Source organism: Peromyscus leucopus, chromosome 16_21 (assembly GCF_004664715.2).
Source record: "Peromyscus leucopus breed LL Stock chromosome 16_21, UCI_PerLeu_2.1, whole genome shotgun sequence".
Lineage (NCBI taxonomy): Eukaryota > Metazoa > Chordata > Mammalia > Rodentia > Cricetidae > Peromyscus > Peromyscus leucopus.
Genome location: NC_051084.1, coordinates 73,414,365 through 73,433,914, shown reverse-complemented (window position 1 = coordinate 73,433,914; position 19,550 = coordinate 73,414,365). Strand labels below are relative to the sequence as shown.

The 19,550-nt window shown below is 46.7% G+C and overlaps 1 protein-coding gene across 1 annotated transcript in view; it reads left to right on the top strand.

Annotated features, from left to right (window-relative positions):
• Nucleotides 1-19,550, top strand: part of Kif6 (kinesin family member 6) — a 317,253-nt gene that overhangs the window by 131,893 nt on the left and 165,810 nt on the right. Inside the window, exon 11 of the mRNA XM_028882504.2 lies at nucleotides 18,573-18,678. Coding sequence (XP_028738337.1) covers nucleotides 18,573-18,678 — 106 coding nt within the window. The remainder of the gene's footprint in view (nucleotides 1-18,572; nucleotides 18,679-19,550) is intronic.

Below are 19,550 nucleotides of genomic sequence, written 5' to 3'. Positions count from 1 at the left end.
TTTTTTACATATTTGGAGGGTGTGCACACATGTGTACACACTTGTTGAGGGCAGAGGAGAATTTTCAGGAGTTGGTTCTCTCCTTTCATCTCTTGAGTCCTAGAGATTGCACTCAGGTCATCAGGCCTCGTGGCAATGGCCTTCACCTCTTGAACTGTCCTGCTCCAACACCTCCCACCTCTATATTATCACAATTCTCTTTAGAATGTACCATGGCCAAGAGTGTTTACACAAATGAAATACTGGATTTTTTTCTTTTTTTTCTTTTCTTTTCTTTTTTTTTTTTTTTTTTTTTTTTTTTTTTTTGGTTTTCCGAGACAGGGTTTCTCTGTGTAGCTTTGCGCCTTTCCTGGAGCTCACTTGGTAGCCCAGGCTGGCCTCAAACTCACAGAGATCCGCCTGGCTCTGCCTCCCAAGTGCTGGGATTAAAGGCGTGCGCCACCACCGCCCGGCTCTGGATTTTTTTCTTAAGAAAAAGAAAATAGTACTGGAAAATATAAGTATTTTTCTCCTAGTTCTTTTACTGGGCAATATTTCCTAAAGTTTCTACTGAAAACTAAAGATTATATTTAAGGAAAATTACTGTGGCATGTTGACTTTATACCTCCAAGTAACACAGTAAAATCACTTCATTTAATTAATACCCTCCCCCATTAACTGTACTCTAAACTTCACAGCTGAATTAAAACCCAATGTTGCTTCTTGGAGTATAGAAAATATTGCATAACACACATAGTTAATTCTGAGATTGAAATTGCATCTTGTTCTGCAGTCTCAACATTAAATTATGCTCATAGTTAATAGCTGTGTTTTTATAGCAGGATAGAATAGTACATATTCTTTTTTTCCCATTGGTAATTGATATCTTTATTTTTTAAAATTTATTTCACATACCAACCACAGTTTCTCCTCCCTCCTCTCCTTTCTACCCCACTCCCATCAGATCCTCAGAAAAGGTGAGGCCTCCCATGGGAGTCAACAAAGCATGGCACATCAAGTTGAGGCAGGACCAAGCTCCTCCCCCTGCATCAAGGCTTAGTTTGGCATCCCACCATAGAGAATAGGTTCCAAAAAGCCAGTTCGTGCACCAGGGACAGATACTGGTCACACTGCTAGGGGCCCCACAAACAGACCAAGCTACACAAGTGTCACCCACGTGCATCTGTGACTTCAGGCGGGTGCTTTTCTTTTATAATGGGCATAAGGCAGCATATCTGGGACAGGGGGATGGCTCAGTGGGCGTGAGCACCTGCTGTGCAAGCATGGGAAGCTGAGTGCAAACTCCTAGCACCCACATACAAAGTCATGTATGGCTATGCATGCCTGTAACCCCAGCACTAAATGTGGCAGAGACAGGGGGATTGATGCAGCTTACCGGCCACCAGCCTAGCTCCAGTTTTACTAAGAGACCCTGCTTCAAAAACCGCAGGCAAAGAACAGTAGAGGAGGACATCTGATCTTCTCTGGCCTGGGCATGCACTCATGGGTGTGGGCGTCTGTACATACATGCACATATAAAACACACACACACACTCAACACACGTTGCGTATCTAAAAGACTAAACAAACCAAAATGTCTAAATCGCCAGAGTAGCATGTCAGTAAAATGCTTCCAAATTCACACTGTTGGTATTGTGTCCAATTCTTTAGCCAGAGCAGGGTTCATATATTCCCTGAGAAAGAAAATTTCCTAAAACCAGTAAGACACTTGGAAAATCAAAAATGGGGTAGTAGCCTGAATCATAAAGGTAACAGATGCATAAACTGTATATTATTATTTAAACTGACATGAAAATGTGTTTAAATCTTTGCAAGTATGTACATATGTATAAGCTATAGTATGCATAAGTAGATAAGTGTATTGATTTTTAAATTTTTGAATCGCTTCTGGGCCTTTTGTATGAGATCAAGTGTTTAAATTTTTGAAAAACATTAATGTGTGGTGTGTGTGTGTATGTGTGTGTGTGTGTGTGTGTGTGTGTGTTTGTGTATGTGGTGTTCATGTGGATGCAGTTGCTTGTGGTGCCAGAAGAGGGCACCAGATCTCCCAGAACTGGAATTGCAAACAGTCACCAGAAATGGATGGTAGGAACCAAACTTGAGTCCTCTGTAACAATAGTACAGTCTTCTAAGTGCTGGGCCATCTCTCCAACCCCAGTAGGTGCTGCTTGTGGAAAACCTAAGAATAGATAAGAAAGCATGCGTGTGTCCATGCCTGTGTACAAGCCAGTGAGAAGCAAGCAGGGGTTGAAAGGAAGATGCTCTGTGCTGGAAGGAAGTTGGCAACTTTGCAGGGGCCTTGTAACTGTGCCGTCCAATCCCGAGACAGCGTGCAACGCTGTGTCTCTTCTGTCTCTTCACACTCTCCTGCGGGGGCCCTGCCAGCAGGAGCTCCCTGCACCCTGGAACTGTGCACAGTTTTATTTGACCAGTGTAATGCACTTTCCAGGTACTGCCCCCGGTTGTTTTTGTGTTGAATTCTCTGTTCTTTCCTTTCAAATGCTGGACACGTCGACAAAAACCTTCTGCTTCCCATTTTCTGAATTTCACATTTCAATATCTGAGTAATAGCTGCACTAAAAATACTCAGACATATTAAAATTGTGAGGGGACGTAATGAAATCTTGTAAAGGGTGAGATGAACTGAGTTGAGGTTGGTTGTTGATACTGCAAAGGACTCTGTTTGTTCACTTGGGTTTCGATTGGTGGGGGGTGCTAGCTCTCTGTATGCATTACAAACCTAACCTTTGAGTGTATCTTCGAATTTATCTCATTTGCTTACAAATTCACAGGCTAACCAGAGTTCAGAGGGAACAGTTTGTTTTAGCCCCACTCCCTGAGGCTTCTCAGAGGAGCCATTGAACTGTCTCCTGTTTGAGTCTCCAGACGTGGTACCCCCGAAGGCTCCCGAGCCATGTCACCTGCTCCATTGGGAGAAATTCCTCTTTTTAATTTTAGAACTAATAAACAAATGTATTTGGGTGGGCTTTTCTACTTATGCACATCATGACAGGGAATTGTCTCCACAGGGCATGCTGGAGCCGGAGCAGGCAGGTTGGCTCAGTAAGTGAGGGACTTATTGCTGAGACTGTGACCCAAGAAGGTGGCAGGAGAGACTCTGCCCCTGCTAGTTGTCTTCTGACCTCCAGATGCATGTTGTAGCATGTGCGCACTCACACACACACACACACACACACACACACACACACACACACAAACAAAAAAGTTAATTAATTAACATATCAAGATTATGTGTAAGCCTGAGTTCATAGTATACATCAACACAAGGCATATATACCAGAAGATGGCCAGTGCCCGAGGGAGTGTCTCTAATTTGTTCCCCATACCAACCCGAGTCCAAGCTCCTCTCACCCAGCTTTCATGCACTCTCGCTAGAAACTAGGGTTTTCTTTTTGTCCCAACTCTGCCTCTTATAAGGAAAGAGAAACATCTCCCAAGACAAACCAAAATCCAGTGCTCAGCCTGCCCTGTCTGGCCGAGTAACCTGACTGCCCTGTTATGTCAGGGCAGCTGAGATGCTGCGCTGAGGCGTGATGCCTGGAGCCTGGTTTGCGCCCGCTCCGTTCCAGGGCGCTCTTCCTTCTCCTCCTCTTCTCTCTGGATTTCCCAGCTGTCCTCTCTGTGTTTGTCATTAACTCAATGTTCTTTTGCCACCTCCTCAAAAATGTGTCCTCATTCACAGCAGCCACCACTGCCTGGTATCACATTTCTACAAGTTTCTGGAGCAATCAGGTTTTCCCTTCTGACAGTCATGCGTGTCATACATGACAGCTGCTGTTCTCGTCAGTGTACCTTGTAGGTTGGTCCCTGGCATAGGCTGGACAGGATGCAGCGCCCTGTGCTTTGCCAGCTAATCGGAAACTCCTTACGATACCCATGGCCCTGTGTTTCCTCCCCTTTCTGGGTAACCTCAGCTCTCAGTCCCCAGGCTGAGAGACATGACTGTGCGTTTGGAGAAAGCTGGGCCTGTGAGATGGCTCAGGAGACTAAGGTGTTTGCTGCCAAGCCTGATGGCCTGGGCCCTATCCCTGGAGCCCATGCAGTAGAAGGAAAGAGCCAACCCCTGCAAGAGGTCATCTGACCTCCACACATGCACCCTGGCAAGTGTGCACCTACACTCATCAACACCCGCTTCCCACACATATAAGTGCTTTTAAAAGAAAGAAACAGGAAGTCGCTTCACACCAAAGTGCTTCCTTCTTCCGAGTTCTGGGATCACAATCTACCATGCCCCCCGCATGTTCAACTTCTAAGGAACGTTAAGTGATAGAATGCTAGAATGTTCTAGACTTGTCATGCCGTTTCTGTGCTGACCAGTATCAGACATTGAGGTTTATTTAGATTTTTTAAAATTAACTGGCTCATTTACAAGATAGTCCTTTCTGAGATATCTAATGGGGGCCAAGAAAAGACTTGAGTTTTTCCCCAGGTGGAGAGAGGAAACACCTTTTGTATATAAAATATTGACTCCTGAAGCAGGGTAGGTGAGGAACTGTGACTCTTCATATACGAGAGGCTTCTGAAGAAAGACAGATTACAAGTCTATAAAGTAAATAGCCACACACTGCTTCTGACCCAGCTTTGGTTTGTTAGAACCAAAGTTATTAACCAGTGCTCAATTTAATATCAGACAGTTTGTGCCCTGGCCAGCGGGGTGTCAATGGGGGCGACCCACCTGCCGGAGAGAATGAAAGGGATGGGAGACATGAAGGATGACAGCAAGACAGGGTTCTGACCAAGCTGCAAATTTTATTCTCCTCAGCAAGGCTTATATAGCATGGGAGGGGGAGGGGGCAGGAAGGAGGGAAGGGGACGTGCAGGTGAGGGGAGACGTGCAGGTGAGGGGGGATGTGCAGGTGAGGGGGATGTGCAGGTGAGGGGGATGTGCAGGTGAGGGGAGACGTGCAGGTGAGGAGGGACGTGCAGGTGAGGGGGATGTGCAGGTGAGGGGGACGTGCAGGTGAGGGGGGACGTGCAGGTGAAGGGGGACGTGCAGGTGAGGAGGGACGTGCAGGTGAGGGGGGACGTGCAGGTGAGGGGGGACGTGCAGGTGAGGGGGATGTGCAGGTGAGGGGGGATGTGCAGGTGAAGGGGGACGTGCAGGTGAAGGGGGACGTGCAGGTGAGGAGGGACGTGCAGGTGAGGGGGGACGTGCAGGTGAAGGGGGACGTGCAGGTGAAGGGCTGCAGGATGTTGTGCTAGGTGGTAAGGTCACTGGTCAGGGCCCATTGTTCTGTCCCTATGCTACCTGACCTACCTGACCGAGGAATGTTCTTTATCTTTGAGGGCATCTGGTTTAGAGCCTGTGGCTTCTTCTCTGGCCTAGCTAGTACTTTTCCATGGTTCATGTTCAGTCCCTGACAAGTTTGTGCACAAGTAGTCACAGCTGATAAAACTCAAGGTTCATGCCAACACTGAAATTCTTCCCAGTTCAAGTAACCATGAGGCCAATAACATATGAGGTATTTGCCAAGCAAAAATATGGATGGATTGTGTTTTTTTCTAATTAATCACCCATTTGATCAAATGGCTGACTTCTAAATGTATCCCTTCCCTCTTTACTGTAAAGCAGGGGAGGCATGGGAGGCTTCTGGTTGTTCCAGGGAGACACACTTACTTCACAGTCATGGTCTCATGTGACTTCCGTCATGCAGGTCCCACAGCCACATATGCAGACAGCTAGTGAGAAATCCTGGAGCTATCCTCTGTGATTACAGGGCATAAGTTACTTTGGGGCAACTCCCTGGCTGCCCTATCCTGCCTGTGGCCTCCTCAGGAGGGTCTCTAGGTATGGAGTAGAAATTTCTTCCTCAGCTAAGCTTGACCCTTCAAAGTATCATGTTTCTTTCCTGGATTAGGAAAGAGGAGATGAGGTAAGGTTGGTTTCTGCAGCTTTTCAGCTTGAGATCATATTTAGCTTACTCAGTGCCCATTCCTTAAATAGTACGGCATGACTGGTACCTGTTTGTGTAACTGCTTCTTGTAAATAATATATTGACCTGTAATAAACATGTCAACTACTGGAGAGGGGAGGTGGGCTTTCTGTCCCTTTTTCTTTTCAATTATGTGAGTAGATGAGTGTGGGTATATGCACGCACATGTGAGTAATGCACCCTAGGAGTCCAGGAGAGAATGCTGAGTCCCTGGAACTGTGGTTACGGGTGGTTCTGCACTATCCAACATGGGTTCTGGGAACTGAACTTGGGTCCTCTGCCAGAGCAGTAGGCATTCTTAACTGCTGAGCCATCTATCCAATCCCAAAGTTGGGTTTTCTTTCCTAGATGTTTCTGTCTTGCCCTCTGACTCAGATGGATGCTGTATCCCCTCAATGGCTGCCCTTTCTGGTTAGAATGCTGGTCTTTGCTTTGACTGTAGCAGGCCACAGTGTCCCGACTCAGGCCTTTATAGAACAGAGATCCCGACGGAGCTTCGCCACCCTGGGCACATCCTGGTGCTGCCACTGCTTTCCTCCTGAGTGCTGCTGCTTAGATCCACACCAGGAGGGTCCGACCAGAACAGCAGATGCTCAGCCCATGCCACTGCGTTACAGTTTCCTCAGTACTGCGTGGCCCCCGAACAGTGGGACAGAGTGGGTTACAAAGGGGAGCTGCGTGGCTTCTGACCCCAGAGTGATTCCTTCTGAAAAGGGAAATGATCTGGGACACAGAGTCAAATTGTACCTCACTTCAGGGACTGGGAAGATGGCTCAGTACTTGACAGATGAGCACAAGGACCTGGGGTTAGAACCCGTGGGGTGAGGGAGCAGGAGCCGTGTGTACAGCATAGCTGTCGTCTCAGCAGTACAGGAATGGACACAGAAGGGCGCACTAACACGCTACCGTAGTCAAATCAGTGAGCTCCAAATTCAACAATAGACCCTGTCTCAAAACACGAGTGGAGAGCCACTGAGGGAGTTAGGAGACATCAGCCTCTAAGTTACACATGGACTGACATATGCTCAAACACAAAAGTCTTTTAAAAACATGTAAACATATCAGCAAAACATAACTCTCCCTAAATTCAAGTGCTAGGGTAATTAGAAGGGCAGAGATTGCTTCCGACTGGGGAAAAGCAGGGGCAACTTCTAAGAGATTAGGTGAATCCAGAAAGATCTAGAAAAGTGAAATTGGTCCAGAGAGCCTTGCAGATAGAAGGATCAGGCAGGAGGAACTGCATGTCTTGTTTCCTTATTTTAAAGATGTGTGAACAGTCTCAGAGAAGGGACAGGACTTGCATAGATTCCTACCAAGTTGGTTACTTGCCCGGGAAAATCAGTCTTTACAAATCCCCGCCCCTCAGAGCTCTGAACAGCTTTATAGCTCTCTGAATTATTAGCTTCTGGGTCAATCAAAAACGTAGTGTATTCTTCACATGGAAGCATTCTGATGCCATAAGCAGAGCTTCCAGCATGTTCTATTCTTTTAGAAAAGAACAGTAGCATCGGGCCGTCTTTCAAATGTATTACTAGGAAACAGGTCACTAAGAGGCAACAGTTGTCAGGTGCTCCTGTGTGTTTGGGGGGGTTGTGTGGGGAGATAGATGGGTGTGGGGACCCACACCCAGCACTTAGTGCCTGAGCAGGGAGCCACACCCCAGCACTAAGTCCCTACAGGTCAGCTCAGAACTAGGAGGCCTGCAGGCTTTCTGATGAGGGTGGCCAGGTTAAGCATATAAAAATATAGGATGCCCAGTTAAGTTTTAATTTTGTATAAACCACAAATAATTTTTCCGTGTAAGTATGTCCAGCACAATCTTTGTAAGACTATTTCAGCATTATTTTATATGACCAGAGTTACATTTTTATTTGCATCATTTCCATGAATATTTTTTGCCTTAAAACCATTAAGATTTGTAGCTGTATGAGGCTGGGTTTTTTTTATTCACTTTATTTTAAAGTCTTCATTACAATTTTATGTGTATGGGTGGTTTGCCTGCATACTTGTCTGTGCACCACAGCATGCCTTGTGTCTGATGAAGCCAGAAGAGGTGTCAGAGCCCCTGGAACTGGAGTTACAGTTACGAAATGCCATGTGGGTGTTAGGAATTGAACCCGGTCCTCCGGCAGAACAGCCAGTGATCTTAACCACTGAGCGGCCCCTCGGGCCCCTGGTGTTTTTTAAAGCATCGTTGTGATAGTTGAGATAGGTTGTCAACTTGACAGAATTTTCTTCCATCACGGTAAACAGACCTCTGAGCACACCTTTGAATGAGAACCTGGGATAGGTTAGCTGAAGTGGGAGGACCCACCCTGAAAGGTGACGTCATCACATGAACTGAGGTCCTAGACTGCGTACAAAGGAGAACGCCGGCTGAGCTCCAGGGTTCTTCTCTCCCTACACTCTGTTGCTTCACCTGCAGCAAGCATGGCTTCCTCCCAGGATGGACTGTAGCCCTTCAAACTGTGAGCCACAGTAAGCCCTCCTCCCTGGGCTGCTCGCGTCTGTCAGAGCGATGAGGAAGGTAACTGGCGCAAATGTTGAAAATCAGTTCACAGGTTTTGAAGATCAAATTCCAGGGTTGTAGAGTGGACAGCTTGACTGTGTCTTATGAACCCAGCATCTGGATCACGATGAGTGTTCAAAAGTGCCCAGTGAAAACACACAGCATGCTCTTCATTGTTATTCCTGCCTTAGACTCTCCATTAACACAGTGGCCAACTTAATCTATTTTCTAAATTTAGTTCCTGTCTGAGATGTCTCAGTGATAGAAGATTGAGAAATATCTTGCTTAACTAATGTCAATATTTTATCTAACAGCTAATTCACACCACTTGGATGAAAAAAGTCCCAGTAATCAGGCATTCATTAATGAAGGGAGGAGTAATAGATTATCTGCTAACTTGGTCTGAATGCATGTCTCTTGCCTCCCAGGCATCCTTCTTCCTGGCTTCTGATAAAATGGCTGGCTATATGCAATAACCCTGAACTTCATGGGCTATTCCTCCCAGAGGTCATTAGTGGCTAATGGGCATCTCTCCCACTTTATAAGAAATCAGATCTCTGAAATCGTTCAGAAGTCATAACTCACTACAGATGAAGTCTCCACACTCCAGCATGAAGTGATTTGGGTCCTGACACTGCATTTTGAAGATATTAAAACCCAAACGAAAAGTGTGGTCCACAGCTTGTGTTAATTATCGTTGGGGCGCTGTGGAAGCGCTTGGGTACTGAAGAAATCACTATCTAATAGGATTAAATAGGCCTGACTCCATCAAGGCGCTGTCTCTCCACATGGGTGATTCCTTTATTCTCCTAAATTCAAGTCTTTTGGGGTCTAATCGGCCAAAGGAATGAACATGGATGGTAATAAAGGGAAGAGGGATGAGGCGTGGATGGCGATTTCATTTTGGAATTACGGTTGACACAGTGGGCTCTTCGGGTCTAGACGGCTCTTTCATCAGCTGTCCAAACGCTTGCTTCTGGATTAGGAAGCAGTGTGTCTGCAGGAGCAGATGGTGCCATGCCCTCAGCGTTCTCGCTGATCTCAGAACCTCTGCTCCTTGCTCCTTGGGCTTTGTGTGCGCTAAGATTTTGTCTTAATGTTTATCTTCTCAAGGACTTATTTATTTGTATTAATTTCTTTTATTTTTTGGTTTTTCAAGACAGGGATTCTCTGTATAGCCCTGGATGTCCTGGAACTAGTTCTGTAGACCAGGCTGGCCTCAAATTCACAGAGATTCACCTACCTCTGCCTCCCCAGGGCTGGGATTAAAGGTGTGTGCCACCACCGCCCATTTTAAGGATTTATTTTTATACTTTAATGTATTTCTAATCTAGTTTGCTTTCTGTCTTGTGATAAAACAGTGACCAAAAACAACACGGGGAGGAAAGGGTTAACTTGGCTTACAGGGTATGGTTCATTATTGGGGAAGTGGAGGCAGGAGCTGAAGCAGGGACTGGGGGGGTTCTGCTTACTGGCTTGCTCCCCGTGGCTTTCTCAGCCTGCTTTCTTATATACCCTGGGTCTCCCACCCTATTGGGGGATTTATTAAGGCAACTCCACATAGTTAAAAAAGAGGTTTATTTCGGGGTAACCTATAGCCAGTTAGAGGGGTTGGTTACAAGATCTGGGAGAGGTGAGGCACAGTCCAGAGGTGTTCTCTGGAGAACTCTGTTTGCTCTACCATCCAGCATCCAGGAACCAAGAGAACCAGCACATCCAGATCTCGGGTCTTAAGGGCTCCCGTCTTGGCCCTGCCCCAGGGGCAGGTCATAGGTAGTCGTGGCAGTTACTGGATGCCTCCCTAGGGATAGTACTTCCAGGTCAAAGCTGGAATAACTACCCACTACACCTCCCCCTAGCCCAGGGGTGGCACCATCCACAGAGAGCTGGGTCCTCCACATCAATCATTGATCAAGAAAATGCCCCCACAGACTTGCCTACAGACCAATCCATTCCTCAGCTGAGGTTGTCAAACCCAGATGATTCTAGTATGTGTCAAGTTGAAAAAAATAAACAACTCAGTGTCTGTGAGTGCATGTGTATGTGTGTGCATATGTGTGAGTATGTGTGAATGCATGTGTTCATGTGTATTCATGTGTGTATGCTTATGTGTGAATGTGTGTCTATGAGTGTGTGTATGTGTGAGTGTATGTGTGTGTGTGTGTGTGTGTGTGTGTGTGTGTGCTCCCATAGGTTTGTGCACATGAGTGTAATGCCCATGGAGATCAAAAGAGAACACCACATCTCCTGGAGCTTAAGGAAGGCCTGTGGTGTGAAACAGCACTTGTGAACATAGCAAACCTCACCTCCACCTGACACCTGGTTTCTGAAAGTCTACACAAAGGAGGATTGAGCAAAGGCAGGCTGAGCCATCGCTGGACAAAAACAGAGCCATGGAGTAAGTGATCAGACCATAGGAACAGAATTCTGTTCATTCGTTTGACCTCTAACTACTAAGTTGTATTCTTTATCGTTATTAGTTTGCATCTGAGGATGTAGTTGCCTCATACACCCAGATTCAATTCAATAACTAGAACTTGGTGATGACTGGTGATTTGACTTATATAAATGTACTTCAGATTCATTGTGAACATGTTTCTAATCAGTTATGGGCTGTTATCACATGGAAAGGTAACCATAGGATTTTGTCTTAGTGACCTTTCTATTGCTGTGATAAGACACCATGACCAAGGCAACTACAGAAGAAAGGGTTTACTGGAGACTACAGTTCAAGAGGGTGAATCCATGACTATCATCTATCATGGCAGGGAGCATGGCAGCAGGCAGGCATGGCGCTAGAGGAGTAGCCAGGAGCAACCACAGGGCAGAGAGGGAGAGAGCTAATTGGGAATGGCATGGGTTTTTGAAATTTTAAAGTACATTTAACATTTCAAAAGGCTACACCTCCTGCAACGAGGCCACACCTCCTAATCCCTCCCAAACAGTTCCAGCAACAGGGGACTAAATGTTCAAGTGCATGAGCCTAGGGAGGCCATTCCCATTCAAACCACAGATAGACTCCATACTTTTATATCATAAAATCCTTTTAATCTGTCTTTCAAAGCTTTTTTACAAGTTTTTTTGTCTAAGTATTGATGCATTTGTATAGTGCATTTAAAAAATCTAAAAAAAAAGGCTGAAAATTTTTGCTAAAGAAATGGGCTGAGAATTGTATATTCGAAACTATAGTGTTGTCAACAAATCAATTTTATACAAGACAGGGCTATGGAAAAAGAGTTAGTGAGGTAGAGCGAAGATCAGGAATAGATTCCACTACCTTCAGCTCAGGAGTGCTTGGGCAGCATGGGAACCATGAGGGAACTTCAGCTGTGGAGATGTGCAGCTTGGGAGAGTCAGACCTCTCCAACTGCCTTTTATTCTTTTGAATAAGTTCTTCCTGGATGTGTGCTCAGGTTCTATCCACCTAAGACCCTTGTCTCCCCTGCCCTTCTGCTGGCCACCTCTGTTCCTTGTCCTGGACCTTGTCTTCCCAGGCCCCCACCTCTCTCTCCCCAGCCTCAGTCTCTGCACTGGCCTGAAGGGCTCCCTGGTTTCTGGTGCCCAGTCTTTTCCCTGTGAACGGCTGTTCACTTTAACCCCTGTTTTACCAGTTTCAGCCTCGGCCACGTCACCCAGGCCTAGTCTACCCAGCTTCTGCTGTTGTGGTTCCTGCCCAGGTGTGACTTGTCTTTCCATTCCCCTGCCTCCTGTTCCATTCCTGTCCAGTGTCTCTGCTCCCCAACCCACAGCGCCCCATCATCTTTCCTGAGCTAACCCTCAGTTATCATGGCCTATGGAAACAAGAGCTGGTGCTCACATAGTGTTTGCCTGTTGCAAACAAGGAGTTCAACCGCTGCGTGTAGACTTTATAGAAGGAGTTACTAATACAGATGACTGATTAATTTATGTTCTTTTTATCTCTTATTTTGGCCATAGGCAGTCTTTATTCACTTAGACACTGTATACATTTTATAAATTACTATTATTTCCTTTTGCTGTGAAAGCATAAAAATAAGATTATTTCTTCATACAGAAACCTATTGCTTCAAATCTTTGTAAATATCAGCAAATAGCTCTTGGTGGGGGTTAACGAATAAGTTGAAGTAAGGGAGCGGTGGGGCAAAGGGGAGTTTGGACTGACCCACCCCGTCCCCAGAAAGGGACCTTGGATCTTCCTGCTGGTACCATCACCATCCCCTCCAAAGGATCAGGGCTAAGGGCCAGTAACGGGTGAACATAGAGTCCTGGGGGATCTGTAGCATTGGGGGGGGGGGAGCAGTGAGGAGCCTGGGGAAACGCCAGCCAGCATCCAACTCTAGTCTGCCTTTCTCCGTGGTCTAGGGCCTGGCAGGAGCAGGCAGCAGAGCTGGACAAACTGTCCTGGGGCGGCAGGGTGTGTGTGTGTGTGTGTGTGTGTGTGTGTGTGTGTGTGTGTGTGAGAGAGAGAGAGAGAGAGAGAGAGAGAGAGAGAGAGACAGACAGACAGACAGACAGACAGACAGACAGACTTGGGGAGAGAGAGAGATTACTCTTCCTTGTCACCAGTTATCGGAAAGATGCCGGGAAAGGAGGGGCAAGCACGTGGGCATGCCGGGGCCCTTCATCCTGATTTCCATCAAAGAACAGGAGCAGGGGCCAGAATGGGAGTTGTGGCCAGAGCTGTGTTGTAATGGAAACTGTGGAAGGCTGCGGCCCTCAAGCTGTACGTGCATGAAGGGATGGAGATCCCAGACACACCCCAGGTCAGAGTATGGGTGTCCCAGACACAAGCAAAGAGCTGGCACACCAAAGAGATCCGTGATAACTTCATTCTAGTCCAGGTTGTAGGTGTAAGCATGGCCTTGGGGGTGTGGAAAAACAGAGAAGGAAAGATGGCCCCTCGGCCAGCAGCTATGACTGTGTTCATGTATTGCCCTATGGGGTCAAATGGGGAACAGCTCTTGGGGAAGTTCAGAAACCTGTGGGTTCAACATAAATGGGGGTGCTCAACTGAGGTTGAGGACTGCCCAGGGAACTGCTGTTGTCACTGCCACTGTCCAGCGAACAGAAAGCTGTGGTGTGTGTGTTTTCCACTCTTTGCTCTTTGGAGGTCCACCACCGAGCTCCCAAATGAATACACAGAGACTTATTCTTACTTATGAATGCCTGGCCTTAGCTTGGCTTGTTTCTAGCCAGCTTTTCTTAAATTGCCCAGTCTACCTTTTGCCTCTGCACTTTTATCTTCCTCTATTCTATATTCCTTTCTTTACTTCTTACTCCATGGCTGGCTGTGTTGCTGGGTGGCTGGCCCCTGGCGTCCTCCTCTCCTTTTCTCACTCCTCCCTCTTCTCTTTTTCTTCTTCTATTTATTCTCTCTGCCTCCCAGCCCTGCCTTTCCCTCTACTGCTTAGCTATTGGCCATTCAGATCTTTATTAGGCCAATCAGATGTTTTAGGCAGGCACAGTAACACAGATTCACAGAGTTAAACAACTACAACATAAAAGAATGAAACACATATTTGCATCATTAAACAAATATTCTACAGTGTAAATGAATATAACACATCTTCAACTAATATTCCACAACAGTAGTGACCAGATGTAGAGAGCAGCCAGGACCAGGGGTCGGGTGGCCATCTGGAGACTCGGGCATGAGGTTTACTGAGGCAGGACCAGAGCAGGCTTGGGTAGAGGCTGAGGGACAGAAACAGCAGGTAAAGGCAGCTAGCTGCATGCCTCTTGTTCAACATCAGCATCTCAGTGAACCTGCTCACACCCTGCGGGTAAGCAGGCAGCTCTTCACCACAGAGATCCTTTGGGATGAACACCTGCAGGCTGGTACCCAGAGGGCCTGATGGCCAGGAGATCATCTCCAGCCAGCTTCTCAGAAGGCATGAGCCAGATAACCTGCTGCTCACAGCTTGGGCCAGTCCAGTTCTGGCCTCCATAGCTGCATTTCCCCAGCCACTGTCTGGATCAGTCCCACCTGAGGCTCAGTCTCCTGGCCCTGAAGCCAGGCTTTCCACTGGATGCTGCCCTGGGGTTTTCCCCTTCAGCTGGGTACTTTTTAGCACATTGACTGATACTGGTGCCAACCTGCTCTTTTGTATGCATGGCTAGAATATCAACCCCCACTTTTAGGTCAGACACACCAGCCTTGACCTCCTGGCTGTGAGAAGCCTAGGCTGTCCTGCAGCCCTAGGGGCCTCGAGAGGAATGCCTGCAGGCATGTCTCCATAGCACCCCTCCAGCCGGCTCTTTGCTCTCTTCTCCATTTGTTCTAAACCCTAAGCTTCCCTAAACATTACCACTTCTCTAAACCTACTGAAGTAGTAATGTTTGATCACAGCAAGGTGGCCACACCTTCAAAGATACTGTCCCTGTGAAACCCTGGAATTACAAACAGCAAACTTGAGTTTTAGACCTTTCAAGAACCTACATCAGTTGCATTATCAAAGTGCTTGCAATATCAATCTCCAATGCTTTGAGTTTAGTCTTACTTAAAACGTATTTCAATAAGCTGGATGTGGTAGCACACACCTATAATCCTAACACTTGGGAGGCAGAGGCAGGAAGATCGTAAATTCAAGGTCTTCCTCAGCTACATGGTCAGTTCAAGGGCAGCCTGGAGACCCTGTCCCTAAAAAGTAAAATTAAATCTATCTGAAATAGCATTATTTAATTCCATAGTGGAAATATATGATAATATGCATGTAGTCCCACAAAAAGACCATCACTTGTGGGGCAAACCTGTCCTGGATTTTAATTTCAACATTTTGAATTTGCTGTTCCAAATCAGTGAGTGCCCCAAGAAGCTTTGCATTTGAGGCGCCATGTGACAGGGCTTCTGAGGAGATGGAGAGGACACAATACTGAGATTGGTCTCAGAGAAAACTCTGCATTTGGATGTCTTCCACACCACTGAAGTCTTCCACTCTGCCGCCCACGGCAGGAGAGGAGCTCGAAGTGTCGAGTGCCTGACACTGACCTGAATTAGAGAGTCTGGATGGATCGGGAGGTGGGGAGAGGGGTTGACTTTGGGACTTTGTTCATGGGAATAGATTTCAGGATTATGTTATAGGAAAAAACTAAGTCTTTGTATCGTGTAGATTGAAGGTCTCCTGCATGCTCATGTCTTTGTATCACGTAGATTGAAGGTCTCCTGAATGCTCATGTCCTTGCACACTTGGTCTCATTAGTGCTGCTCTTTGGGGAGGTTGTGGAGCCCTCAGGAGGTGGAGCCTGCTGGAGGAAGTGTGGGGGTGTGCTTTGGGGGTTTGGAGCTTGGCTCTACCTCCTGATTTCATTCTCTGCTTTTTGTGTGTATGTGCAGAAGGACTGATCAGTCAACTTCCTGGCCACTGGGTCAGCAGGCCTCAGCTTCCTGTTACCCTGCCTTGACTGCCATAATGCACTGTAGCCCTCTGAAACCGGGAGCTGAAAAAAACCCTTCCTCCCAAACGTGGACTTTGTCAGGGCATCTTGTCATAGCCACAGAAGAGAAGCTCTGTGTGGTAAATACACTTCTCTGTGTGTCCACAACAAAGAAAGTCAACAAATAGAGCGATGCAGAGGGTTGTCAAGCTGGCAGACGCCAAGCCCCCTGGGAGGTGGGCCCCTGCGCATGCCTGAGGGGGAATTACCTCGACTGCAGGAACTGGTGTGGGAGGGCCCACCGTTCCCTGTGCGGGGCTCCTGGAGTCGAGCAGCAGCAGGAGCATCTCTTTCTATCTCCAGAAGGTGGACCCAGGGTCCAGCTGCTTCAAGCTTCCACTGCCTTGACCTTGAGTCTCTAAAATAACCCTTTCTCCCTGGAGAGTGTTTTGTCACAGTAACACACATAAACTAAGACAGAAACTGAAAGTGGACACTGCCCTATATCTGAAGAAAATCCTTACAGATGACAGGATAATGGTGGGCGGGATGGCTCCTACCTATAATCTCAGAAGGCTGAGGCAGGGGGCTGGCATGAGTCTGAGGTCAGAGTGGGCTGCCTAGTGAATGTGAAGACATCCTGGGTTATGATGGAAGGTTCTGTCCCAAGAAAGCAAAATAAAATCAGAAAATAGAATTACAATATAAATTGCCTCTTACTTGGCAATGTCAGCGATCACGTGTTACAGCTGCAGGAAGAAATACAAACAAAACCCAAGTGTGCTCTGCGACAGAAGTCGTCAGCTGTGTGGGCACACTGATAACAGCAGGGGAGAAAAGTGTGTGCTGTTGCAAAGACAGTGAAAGCATGCACATGTTTTCATCATGCTAGGAAGACAGGGAAGGGCTGCTCCCGGGCCTGGGAGCACAGGTACTGACCACCAGCCCTCTGCCTGCTGCTTTCCTTTCTAAGGTCCCAACTCAACACAAGGGAATGGATTCCATGCAGTGGATCCATTTACTAACCTATGTATTTGCATTGAGCATCTAATGTTGAGGGTGGGACACCAAGAATTATTTCATCATTTTTGTCATCTGTGTGTTCATGTGTATGCACATATATAGGAGTGTGTGTGTGTGTTCATGTGTATACACATTTGAAGGAGTGTGTGTGTGTGTTCATGTGTATGCACATATGTAGGAGTGTGTGTGTTCATGTGTATGCACATATGTAGGAGTGTGTGCCCACACACACATGAGCATGCATATAGAGAACAGAGGTCAATGTCTGTCAACTTCCTCTATCATTCTCCACCTTATATTTTGATACAGGGCTTCTCACTGAACCTGGAACTTGCCTCTTCTGCTAGACTGACTAGCCAGTAAGCACCAGGGATCCCCCTCTTTTCACTTCCCCAACACTGGAATTTACATGCAAACACCCCCACTTTTGACTTTTTACATGGATGTTGGAGTTCTGAATTCAGGCTTCTTGGTCACCTGATAAGCACTCTACTGACTGAGACACCATCCCAGACCTGTTGTGATTATTATGAGATACTGTCAGTTGGAGAATGGGGTGGATCAGGTACATTCACAGACCCTGGAGTGCATCAGGGATGGGGATACTGAAAATGAGTTTGGGAGCAACAGGGAATAGTGCTTGGCTGATCCTCACCAAAGGGAGGTATTTGTTAATTTTGCTTTTTGGAATAGGGAGAACATGAAAAACATTGAAAGTAGAGAGAAGGGAGTCTGTGCAGAATAGTGATACAGATATCAGAAGAAGCCCAGTGTGAGAGGATAGCTTGGGAAGAGGGAAGAGTGTTATCAAGTTGGGGATAAAGGTGGGGAGAGCCTGCCTGGTGAGGACGGATTATTGCCGGGAGGAAGAAAGAATGCAGTCTGTGGCAACAGCGTGGCTTTCTCAGGCTGGTGTGAAGGCACCTTGCTGCTCCACAGGGCGAGTTCAGTGGCAGACGTGGGGATCATGGGAAGATTGGGAAGAGCCACTGTGGAGACCATAGGTCCACCAGGAACGATTAAATGAGCACTGCTGAGGGCCAGCTGAAGCTGAGTATCATGCGTTTTCAATAAAACTAATATAGGAATTGTTTATTTTTATTACTTTCTCTAACAATGTGGCAGCTTGGCACAGAGGCAAAGAGGCTCAGTGTGGCTAGAATGAGTAGGTTATAGAAATCAAATGACTTTTTAAAGCTTTTAATTGTATATATCTGTGTGTGCACGCACACACACACACATACACAGAAAGAGAGAGAGAGAGAGAGAGAGAGAGAGAGAGAGAGAGAGAGAGAGAGAGACGTGTGTGCACATGCATGCGCACATTGGCAAGCATGAATGCACCCATGAGTGGAGTGCCCTCGGAGGCCAGAAGAGGGCTTTGGGTCTCCTGACGCTGGAGTTACCTGTGATTATGAACCACTAAACATGAGTACTGGGAACCCAACTCAGAGCCTCTGAAAAGCAGTGAGTGCTCTTAACCACTGAGTCCTCTCTCCAGCCCCTCAAATAGTCTTTATATGGAAACCTGCATGTGAACATTCATTGGAAATTAGATTTCACTTCATCAATATTCTCTCCCCCTTCACTTTCGCAGTCAAACCAAGTAACGAATTCTAAGAAAACATGGGCCCCGCATCCTGTCCTTCAGGTGTTCTGCTTGCAGGAGAGGCCGTCAGGCTTTCTAAGGCTTACAGCTCATTCTTGCTTCTCATGCATTATGTATTTTTTAGGCTGGAAAAACTAATAGCATCCTTTTTGGAAGACCAAGATCCAGAGAGTAGACTGGAAGTTGGCGCCGATATGCGTAAAATCCATCACTGTTTTCATCATTTTAAGGTAAATTTCAATGTTTCCTCCAGTCTCGGCCATGTCCTGCCATGCTCCAACTGCAATAAAAACTCTTCCTGGTGACCAACTCTAGAAACACCAGGACCCAGCCTTACACGTGCAGAAAACAGCCCGAGTGTCTCCCCAGGCTGTGACTATCACTGGGCTGCTGCAGGGATTGTATCTAACTTTTCCACAAATAAACCCTGGCCACAGACTTCTGATTCCTTTGCCAGGAGTCTCTCTGTCTTGTGCCCAGAATATGTCTATGCTGAAACACACAAATGTGAACACACACATGAACACAAAAATGTACACACACACATTTTCAAACAGTTTCAAGATAATTGTCTCCAGGGTTTTTTCCCCAGTATTTTGATTCATCTGAATAATTTACTAACTTTCCTCAGCCTCCGAAGTTTGGCTTTTGTGATAAGTGGGTGGGAATGTCACCAGTTTCCACTTGTAATTTTGCATACTTTGCGAAGATACTGTGAGATGATGGAGCATTTTGTACCTTTTTCTTGTGGAGATATAAACAAACATCTATTTAGCACTAACAGATCAAAGAAATGATTCTGCCAAGCCTATTTGAGTAAACCAATGAGTTTATTGAGGTTACAGAGCCTTGGTGACTCCGAGGAACGTGTCATTAAAAAGTCCCACCCCAGCACGGTGATGACTGGGAAACTGCATAGGTTAAGCTCCCTTGGGCCTGCAGGCCGCAGTCCCAGAGTCTCCTTCAGTGATTGTTTACTGCTTGTTAACCTGGGGGGAGGGCCTTGTGAACTTTGTACATTTCAGGAGCTTCCTGTGCCTTGGAAGTTTTGTTTGCTTCTTTCTTTGCTTCCTGAGTCACTGGCCTCCCTCTTCACTCTGGG